The 10,893-nt window shown below is 43.5% G+C and overlaps 1 protein-coding gene across 2 annotated transcripts in view; it reads right to left on the bottom strand.

Moving 5' to 3' along the window:
* The window catches only part of CHD2 (chromodomain helicase DNA binding protein 2), a 70,448-nt gene that overhangs the window by 42,482 nt on the left and 17,073 nt on the right, over window positions 1-10,893 (bottom strand). For both annotated transcript variants that reach the window (XM_050309903.1, XM_050309904.1), the window contains exon 6: window positions 10,648-10,782. In XM_050309903.1, the coding sequence (XP_050165860.1) occupies window positions 10,648-10,709 (62 nt within the window). In that variant the 5' untranslated portion in view covers window positions 10,710-10,782. The remainder of the gene's footprint in view (window positions 1-10,647; window positions 10,783-10,893) is intronic.

Raw genomic sequence — 10,893 nt, 5'->3', positions numbered from 1 at the left:
GGGAATGACACTCCAGCAGCTCTGGGGACACTTGGTCCGTGGGCAGGGCTTGGCAGGACATCATCCCACTGAGCCTCCTGCGGGAATGGAGGCTCAACCTCCGCAAAAAAATGGGATCTGGAGGCATCCAGACCTCTAGGGTCACATCAGAAAGTGGCAACTCTGGTTGAGTCGTGTTGGGTTTCCCGTGTTCCACAGGGACACACGGAAGAGGAAGAGAATTTTTCCTTCCCTCAGATTTCTTACAAATAGATGGAAGGAATTGTAACAGCCCAGGCTAAACTGAGGGCAGGCAGCTTTGGCAGTATTTGTTTAGAGGCAGAACAGTAATTAGTCTCCTCCTCCCCCTCTAGAGCTCTTTGTTCCTCAAAGCCCTAAGCTTTATTTCAAGGACATCTGGACACAAGCTCTCTACACATCAAAGCCATAATTCATGTGCTTTATCCACAACATTATCTGAACACTTTAATTCTTTTTTTTTTCAAGCTGTGAACTGTGTCATCTGAAAAGAGGGTGACTTCTCTAGAGACATACACATCTGCATGTGCTTGCCCTACTAAGGAAAGAAAGGTAGATGAGAAGTGCTTATGTCCTTCTGAAGGCTGTTGCAAATAATTTATTTTTTTTAATAAACAACCTGAAAGTTATCAAGACAAAAGAATGTGTGTTTGTCTTCATTTCTACATTAACAGAATAAAAAAGACAAATGAAAATCCAGGTTATTTCCATAAAATAATCCTTTTTAACTGTCACTGGGACAGTCAGGAAGCATTTCTACCTGCCAACAGAGTATAAAATATTAGCAGCATTATATGTCAAGTCAGGCCTGTACATAGCTAGAGATCCAAGTCCTATTTTCAGAAGTTATTTTTGGAATATGCCCTGTTTTAATGCCCTTAGGTTAGCATCCAAACAAGACCTACTTTCAATTAAACTGTGAGGGATAAGCTATAATTGATTGTCAGAAAAAATCACAATTCAACCAGTCCACTCTCCTTCAACTTCAGCAGAGAAACACCCAAGAACATCAGGAAAGCTACAGCCGGACCGCTGGTAACTCCCTGAAGTTGAAATCTGCAGAGACTCAGCCAAATGCATTCCCCTGGTTTCTTAGAAATACTTCAGGCTATAATTCTGTTTTAATTAAGAGCTTGTTCCTGACTTTGAAGGGAAAAAACCAAATCATTCCTTACCAAGAAGGACACGTTCCTTCCAAGAAATAAGTAGCTGAACAGCAGTGATAAGACCCTTTACAATCAGGCATTTAAGTTTAAAAGGCAGTTACAGCATGCCTGAAGACTCCAGACTTTGCATTTAATATTTCACATATGACTTCATTTAATAGGGTATCATCTTTGCTAACAGAAACAAACCATTTTATAAGCTCTCAGCAAGTACAAACAGTAGACATGTTTCTAGAAGGTGTGAGACAGCTGAAAAGATGACCCCAATACACATTTCTGAAACCAAAAACTGACAAAGGAACGGTTCTAACTGGGACCATTCTGCCCCAAAGTTTAAAATGTGACTTTTGAGGGACAGAACTTGAATCAAGCCAGAGGAATAAAGGAGGATTAATGACCCAAATGGAACTCCTCCCAGTTTTAAGAACTGTCGTGAATGTTTTTAATCTAAACAAGTCTGAATTCAAACAGCAACATTCCACTGGTCTTCGCAAGCTCCACAGGGATTTGGCACCAGCAAAACCACCCCACGAAAGCTCAGGAAGGCCCTTGGCACATTTTTTCATGGCTGGATAATATCAGGGGCTGGATAATACCAGAAACCATTACATTTAGCTCCTGTTTAAGTGGCCTTGTCTTCCTACAGTGACCTGCACGAACTGTGCAGGGACACACAGGCACGGTGATAACCCCCAGAAGATGTAAACACACCGAGATGGGCACTGTCCTGCTATTAAATTTTATTTTCTTTGAATATTTAATGTATAAATGTGATGTTCCCTATTATGAAGAGAGACTATTTTCAAGGGATAGTGACAGGACAAGGGGGAATGGCTTCAAACTGAAAGTAGGTTTAGATCAGGTATTAGAAAAAAATTCCTTACTGTGAGGGTGGTGAGGCCCTGGCACAGGTTGCCCAGAGAGGTTGTGGACTCCCCACCCCTGAAGTGTTCCAGGTCAGGTTGGATGGGGCTCTCAGCAACCTAGTCTTCTGGAAGGTGTCCCTGTCCACGGCAGGGGAGTTGGAACAAAGTGAGGTCCCTTCCAACCCAGGCCATTCTACAATTCTGGATAAACATATATGAAATATCTACATATGTTGCAATACTAACAAGCACCATCAATGTTGGTATGTGCACTCAAGTCACAGGGTAGCTGTAGAAAGGCTCCAAACCACATGAACAAACAAGCCACTAAACCAGCCAAGGAGAGGAAAAGATGATCTCTGGCTATAGATCATTGGATAAAGATGGGATAATAAAGGTACCACAGGGGACTGAGAAGAACTGCATGGGATCTACTCTTTGTCTGAGGGTGGGGAAGGAAATGAGCAATGCCACAGTAATCATTGACAAGGCCATACAGACACAGCACACAGTGCAGGAGAGCCAAGTGAAGGACAGATTGTGACACTGAAGATAAATTCCTTCCTAGCTGTTTGAGTTCCCTTGATTTTATTCTGAAAGTCTGTTAAAAAGTGATTGGTGCTTGCCTGTCTCCCAAGGCAGAGTCTGAGTGATAAGCCTTGAGAAGGTTCAGTCAGTGAAAGAGCTTTTCCCAATTTATTTCCTGCAGGCAAAAATAAAAATAGGGGAAAGAGAAAGAAGAAAAATACTACTTCTCCTCTACTCTCCCTACCCATGCACGGTATTTCTAATAATGATGTGTCCAAGCAGGAACTTAAATGAGAATATCCAAAACACAGACTCTTCATGCTGCTTAAGAGCGAGTTTTAAACAACTGAATACTCACAGTATGATTTGGCCAACGCTGGGCCGTCTTTCAAGGGGCACAACAAACCCCACGGTTGCAGGGGTGTCCCTCCCAGATTGCCAACGTGTCCTTCAAAAAACAGAAAAATATTTCCCCAACCTCACTTTATGACCAGCAACCTTATTTTCATGTTTTCATGAATAGGCACGTGAGAAGTTCCCATGGAGAATGATCTGTGCCTGCAAACCTGGCTTGCAGCGCTGGGTGTTAATTACATTTACACAGCACTAGGCACAACTGGGCCATGGTGCTACTGTACCAGCTGACAGATTATGCACCCAGCAGGTCCAAAAACACCCACCTGATCTGAGCTGTGAGCCTGCTCTGGCCACTGCTACTTACCCCAGCACAGCACTCCCAAATGCCAAAGGCAAAGCAATCCTGAGCTAAATATATCCCTCACTGCTCTGCTGCAGCTCAGTAAAGCACACTGGGCTATGCTGAATGACAAGGATTTTCCAAAAGTGGGTTGGTTTTTTTTTCTCCACTACAAAGACACCGCATTGTGCTTTCATAAGCAAGCAAAAGGAGCAGTTCATTCATGGTGGGGAGAGCTGGCTCTCTCACTCTCTGATCTTAAAGCCAGAGGCTAAAAATGCTTGGGATGTTTAGTGGGGGAAAAAATAAAAAAGAAAAAAAAAACAGCAGAGAGACAAAAGGAGTCAAAACCTGTCTGCTTGATTAAGGAGCATCATTGATAATCTCCAAAGGCAGCATCCTTCCCCTTCCCTGCACAGAAAAGGGAGAACAATTGCGGTTCTCAGGGTTTGAAAGGGCCCATCTCTCCCTCCCCGGGAAGCAGTGGAGCGTTTCCAGGCTCCAAGTCCTCCATAAGTGAGAGGATCCAAGCTGGGTCCTGGCAGCACCCACCACCCCCCTCACCCCACACAATGAGAGGAGCAGCAGCCTGGGGGTGCACACCTTCCTCAAGTGAGACAGCAGGCAGGGTTAACTCGCTGTGCCCTCTGCAATTCCATCTCCTGCCATGTTCCCACCGGGCTGGAGCTCAGCGGCATAAAGGACATGGAGATGCATGGGGGGATGGAGTGTGCACACACAATTATGGTTTAAAGTAGTACAGAAAGAGTGGTTGGTTTTGCTCCCTTCACATCTGCAAACTTTCTTTAAAACTCTTCAGATTAAATCATGCAGTGTACATAGAAATTTAGGCCCCAAAAACCATTAAGAGGAACATGAAGGTGCAGAAATTACTTTCTGGTTTCAAGTGACCTGCAGTTCAGAAAAGGCGAGCCTGATCTGGCCTGAGGGAGTTAGTCCAAGTGACTGTGAAAAACTCTTTTTTTAACAAGAGTTCTAAGGCTCATCATTAAGCCTCTTTTACAGACAGCACATGGCATTCAAAGCTCAACTGATGACAGCTCCGTAGTGAAGCACAGAGATTCCTTCCCATGAAAGAGATGCAAACGACTCCTACAATTCACATATTAGCAATTCTATTAAGTCATCTATACTTAACAATAACAGTTGCAAGAAACATCTATAATTACAACACAACTTTTTCCTACTGAGTCAGGTGCTGTGGAGTCAGTGGATTTTTGACATTGCAACATCCTTGTTCATAGCCAGGGTGAAGGTTGGTGAGCAATGGAGTGTTCAGCTTCCCACCCCATCCCTTCTGTGGTGCTTGGCAGACACATTCCACAGACATCCTGCCAAGACCAAACGCCAAGCCAGCGCTTTCAGCACAACACCAGAAGGGAATCTGAGACCACTGCTTCAAACTTTTTATTTTTTAACCCTTATTAGTCAAGGCCAGAAAAACACACGTAGTACAGTGTAGGTTATCTCAGACCACAGATAAATATAAATCGAGCTGGAGATCGCAAATTATAATTTAGCAGCAGCACTGCACAAGCTGTCATTTAGTAAGAGCTGCTGCATATTTGGAAAGACTCAGCAGCATTTGGCTAATTATATCCAAAAGACAGTACCTGTTCCAAGAGAAGGAGGCATTAACAGCTTGACAGACCTACAAAAGCTTCACTGCAAGTTACTAGGAGTGAATTTTTCACCTAAGCTTTTTCGCTTTCGTTTCAAGGCTCGTTTACAGGGTGTAAAGGTGGGCTTTAAACACACACCAGCACTTGTTGAAAGAGCATTTTCACGCAGCATTTCAACACCTCTTTCAATAATAACACACCAAAAAGACTGATGTAAGACAATGTCAGTAGAACACCAGATTCTTTGCTAGAAGGCTGCTTATATCTAATTATGGTGTAAGAGCCATCCCCTCCCCCAGTGCTGTGCTGTCTGTATTTAGTTTCCTTGAAGGAGACAAGATAAAGCAGAACAGAATCTTTCTCCCTTATCACCCCCTTCCTGTGCTGGATTTCAGCTAGGGGCAAGGGGAGATTGAGAAACCTTTTCCATCTTCAGAACTCAACAGTCTAATTTAACAATGCAGTTCCTGCTGGGGACTGTTGCGTGCAACATGAAACAAGATACCGTGGATATACACACCTCCAGGTTATGTATCAGCAGATGCAATTCCACCCAAAGTAGGTTTACTTTAGCTGTCTGGAGTTCAAAAGCAACCAGGCCATGGCATCAGCAGCTTCAGTTCAGTCCCTACGCTCCAGCTCACAGTCCTGGGGACTTCAGCTCATGGCTTGTTTGCATCTGCCCCTGGTACCCTTGCCTGCTCCTCAAAACTAGCACTAATAGGTCTGAATTACAAGAAGTGCCAGTATAAAAATTCCTCAAAGACAGGTTTAGCAACTCAGGGACCTGCTAATCCTATGAACAGCTTTCTGAGGGGTGAAACATGAAAAATATAGGAACTGGTTTATCCCTATACCGAGTTGGAGAGATTAAAAATTGCTGCCTTCCTGTCCCTCCCTCTGAGCCCCCTCAAAGCTAACAGGTGAAATGTTTGGGGTTTTTTTTTTGGGGGGGGGGGTTGTGGGGTTTTTTTGGGGGGAGGAGGGTGTTTTGGTGCTGTTTTGTTTGTGTGTTTTTGGTTGGTTTGTTTTTTTTTTTAATAATGCATAAACGAGTGTGGTTAGTGTAGCTAAGACTCGCTGCTCCCAAGGCACAGCAGGTGGGATCAGCTTCTTGGAAATGCCACCCCTGAGCCATGGCAGAGCTCTGCTCCAGCTCGTGCAGGAAGTGGGGGAAGGTGCAGATAAGGGCAAGTGTTGCACTCAGAAACAGGTGAAACACCAACCCAACAGCAAGTGTAACAGACTCTCATCTACGATCCGAGCCAAGTCACCGTCCCCTGGCTGAAGGCAGCGGTGGATTTGGGCAGGAGCGGTGGGGACACGCCTGCACACACGTGCTCTCAGCTAAAGGCAACGCCCCAGCCCAGCACACGCTGTGCCACACAGACACTTTGGCAGGGTTACAGAAGTACCCAGGTGAGCTCTTGATTCCTCTTTCTCCATTTTTATTCAGCAACACTCATGCATTTAAAGAAAACATAAAAATGTGTTTAATTAGTTTAAGATGTTCAACTAAAAAGGAACGATCCAGAAGATAATGAATTCCAGCTAAATGTAGCTTTCTTGCAGTTGGCGAGCCCTTTTTATAGCACTGTATATACTGCAGCCATTCCTGGCAGCAATCGCAAAACAGGGAACAGAGGAGTTGAAAGCCTCAGGATTGTGCATGCATAATTAGATGAGACATTTCCTCCATGAGGGTAATGTGAAACAGAAGTAACAAAGCAAAACAAGAACAATCTCCTTTGTGCTGCACACAGATTACATCACGATTCATATGAATTCCTTGCACATTATTCCTTTTGTGTCCTGCACTGATCAAGGGTTTTCCCTTTTCAAAAAAGGCTCCGGACAGTTTCATAAAGGGTTAAAGCTTAAAAAGGGGGAGGGGAAAAAATCCTCGCTAAAGAATCCAGCAGTGCAAATGAAACTGAAAGCCTCGGGACATGCACGGTAGCCACAGCAGTATAAAATAACCCACCAGCTGGATAAAAAATTGAAACCCACAGTTAGAGGCATTTTAATAATTGCATTTAATGCTTCCATTCACCTCAAGGAAAATCCGTTGAAAAAATACACGTTGAAAGTTAACAGTGAGTTTTAGTAATTTAAGGCTACCAACAAAACAAACAAACAAAAGAAGACACGTTCCAGGAATACTACGGTGTTCTGCAATTCCTTTAGAAATTAAAAAAAAAAAAAAAGCCGCACCAAAAATAGTCCTGCTCTTTATCAAGTCACTTCTCAAAATAGCCTGCAGTATTAAAAAGAAAAAAAAAAGAATTAAACGCAAGCCCACGCCCGGCAGATGAGAGGAAGCGGGGGGAGCTGCGGGGCCGCCCCGCTCCCGGCGCAGCGATCCCGATCCCGAGGGAGCGCTGCGCGCGCAGCCCGGCCCAGCCAATGGCGGCGCGGCCGGCCCAGGGCGGCCTTTGAACCCCCGCACGGCTCCCGCGGCTCCGGCGCGTCCGTCAGTGCGGCACAAAGAACAGCCATTTTGTGACTCGGCTGCTCCCGCACCGCCGACACAGCCCTGCAGCCCTCCCCGGGCGCTGCCCGAACAACAAACGGGTGCCCCCGGCTCCCAGCGCGAGCCAGGGACTGCAGTTTTTGCTGTACACGTTAATTTCCCTGCTCTCCCCCCCTCGCCAAACGCTGTTTCGTATGTACAGACATCTCCATAAAATGGCTGCCACGTCAGGCAGGGTGTTGTGCTGAGCGAAGGCTGCACAGCCCTGCTCTGGGAGGCGGCTGCTGAGCAAACACACGCCATTTCAGACCTCAGACCCCCAGCTCTCTGCTCAGAAAATGGCCTGACAGCTAACCCACCACGACCTTTATTTTTCCAAAGAACACGACGTTTTTATGCTAAAGCAGCTCAGAGCTGGATACAGACACAAAGGCTTGTCAAGCCCTGCAGCTTCTGCAGCAGAAATCAGCCCCACACAGAATATTGCAGAGGTGGGAGAGCAACTGCAACAGATGCAGGCCAAGGAAAGGAACACAACAATGTATCCCCTGCCTGTTACTTGCTATCCCTCCAAAACCACTCCAAAACTCAGCTTCAGGGAGATTTCTGCCTGCCTCTGGCTTTGCAATTCCAGTGAGGGCTGTCCATGGATGTACCTTCACACCACCTGCCTCTCCGAAACACAGCACAGAAGATGCTAGAAAATACATCAGATTGGGTTCAATTAATGCAAGCCCCAGGCACAGAGGTGATGGTCAGCAGGAACTGCAGCAGACCCAGAGCAACTTCTACCGCAGGTGGGGAAAGTTGCATGAAATCTCAGTTCCAAGCTTGGATTTAGTGTCAGTGCAAAAAGGGCAGTTGTTGCTGTTCATCTGGAAAGGAAGCCAGTACACCCCTCAGCTTACAAACTGCAAAGAGTTAACACCATCTCCCACCCAAGAACAATCATCTGCTTTGGGGCAATCCTCAGGTATTTGTTTGTTCAGCCAGGCCTTCGCATTTCCTTAGGAGTGGAAAGGTGGGAGTCAATTTCATACATATTCCTCAGTTAGGACACTACAGTGGTGTACGGGAATTCTATTTTCTTCCACTTTAACACCCTTCTCTAGTCCTGCTGTTTTGCTTCTCCAGGTGAATGGCACCTGCCACATCCACCTCCTCACCACCCAGGCCTCCCACCAGGGACCTGGTGACAGGACTTCAACTTCCACAGATGCCAATCTGTCTCAGCAGCACGTGAAGTGCACACACCAGTGCATTTCTGGGTTACAGTACAGCAAAGTGGAGGCTTTACTTCCTAGAAATCATTTCCCCTACAACTTCAGGTCAACCTCAGGAAGTAAAGCCCATTTTATGACATTCAGCTGACTCACAGCTCAGAAATAAGCTCGACAGGGTTCACTTGCAAATATCCTGTGTTCAGTTGTTCCCACACTTAGGTGAGTTGGTGTTACCCACAAGTTTATCTTGAGAAAAAAAGATGTGAAGGGGGAGAAGAATAACCTCACACAACAGGTGTTATATGTAAATGGGATCAATTATGATAAATAACCTTTCAATGAAAACCCCCAAAGCACTCAAGACACTATGCAAATCCCATACCCCTAAGGACAAAACCCCAGAGGTCTTCTTCCTGTGGGACTCCTGCTTCATGGCTCCCATTTCAGCTTCTATTCAGTATAATATTTCTAACACAAAAAAACCACCTTTCGATTTCCTGAACAATTATGCCTGTTACTGCTCTTGATAATTTGCACTTTAAAAAAAGCATAAAAACTTTAGTAAGCCAAATCATACGTTTCTTCAAAGTGTGAATTTTCACACAGTATTTTGTGTGCAGCATTTACAGTAAAGAAAGCAGAGTTTGAAAATCTGATGTATTTTTAAACTGCATTATTAGAAAAGCTCTGCATAGGTGCTACATGTAATACTTCAACAATCCCTGAGGCTAATTTAGTTAATAATAATAATAATAATAATAATTTCAAAATAAACAGACTTACCCATATCCATTTTAGGACTTAAAATTTGACTGCAATTTTAATACACCCAGAATACCATCCAAGTTTATACTAAAAGGTTAAAGTAATTTGATAATATATGTATTCCCACAGTATTTCAAGTTCGTGTGCATAAGGAAGGTTAAATCAAGACATCAGGAATACTATTCAAACACCTGAACATCACATAGAGCACATGTGATACAACAGACAGTTCAGAATTCTTTTTTATTAATGTTGGTTAAAAATGACTGAAGACAACACCAAAGAAAAAGAAACAGGCCGTGATTCATTTAAAATTGACAAAATGCAAAACTCAGGAATATTTACAAACTAGAAACAAAAATGCATATAATTTAATTTCCAATTTTTGAAAGAGCTGACCCTTTAAATACAAAATGAGCGATCTGGTAATTGTGCATTCCCAGCAAACAAACATTTCCAGCATTTCAATGCTTTTCCCACATCAAGGTTAAGTTTATAAAAATCTGTATAGAATCTCATTACTCGACAAAAGTAAATAAAAAGACTGAGCAAAAACACATTAAACAAAACAAGCAAAGCATTTGGTACCTCTTGTTAACAGTCCCAGTGTATATTTTATGATACAAAATGCCATCACCAGCTGGACAAAGTCTAGTTAAATTGTATAAAAATACTCTAAAATAGCTCAACAGTATCAAAGTTCTACAAGCTCAAATAAAATTTGAAGTAAGGGGTATCAGACAAACAGGCACTTTCCACTTTATATTTTAAAATGAGCTTTTTTTCATTCATGTAACTTTTTCTTGTGTCTATTTACTATAATTTACTACTACACCAGGCTTCTGTATGGCCCTCAGTTAAAGTTTAGACTTCTGAGATTCTTCAAAGAAAAATTTGCCTTGTATGTAAAATGGTGCAATGCAGCAATGGCTAAACCGACAAGGTCATTTTTCACAGCACAAAAAACCTAAAAACTGAAATTCAAAAGCTGGAAAAACATCCTACAGAGGCAAGGGCTGCCCTGAATAAAGGTACAGTACCTTTTGCCTAGGACATGGGCCCTTAAGTCACAACACAACTTTCAGAAATTGCTACAAAAAAAATTAGGGTGTGGCATGCTAACAATCTCAAGGTCATTCCTTAAAAAGGAAGCAAAATCACTAAAATGTTTTCTATTAAGCACTGACAGTAACCCAAGGCTGTCAAAGTAAACAGGGTATTCACAGGTTTTAACAAAAAAAAAAAAAAAGAAAGTTGATAGGTCATACCTCGATGCATTGCTGTGGACTGAACCCTCCTCTCCTTGGCTTTTGTCCTTATTTCTCATCATCTTTTTATTCTTAAAATATTAAGAGGGGGTCAGGGGTGTCTGTTTGCTTTGAAGTCCTGTGCCCAGGTATTTACTGTCAAAAGTTGAAAGAAAGGTAAGGTCCCAGTTCGTTTCACTGGCTTTCATTATCAGGAACAAAGTCCTGACGCTGCAATGATATTGTTATAACAATACACAACACTGA

This window comes from Myiozetetes cayanensis, unplaced genomic scaffold (assembly GCF_022539395.1).
Source record: "Myiozetetes cayanensis isolate MyiCay16 unplaced genomic scaffold, myiCay2020 scf14, whole genome shotgun sequence".
Lineage (NCBI taxonomy): Eukaryota > Metazoa > Chordata > Aves > Passeriformes > Tyrannidae > Myiozetetes > Myiozetetes cayanensis.
This window is presented reverse-complemented; position numbering and strand designations above follow the sequence as displayed.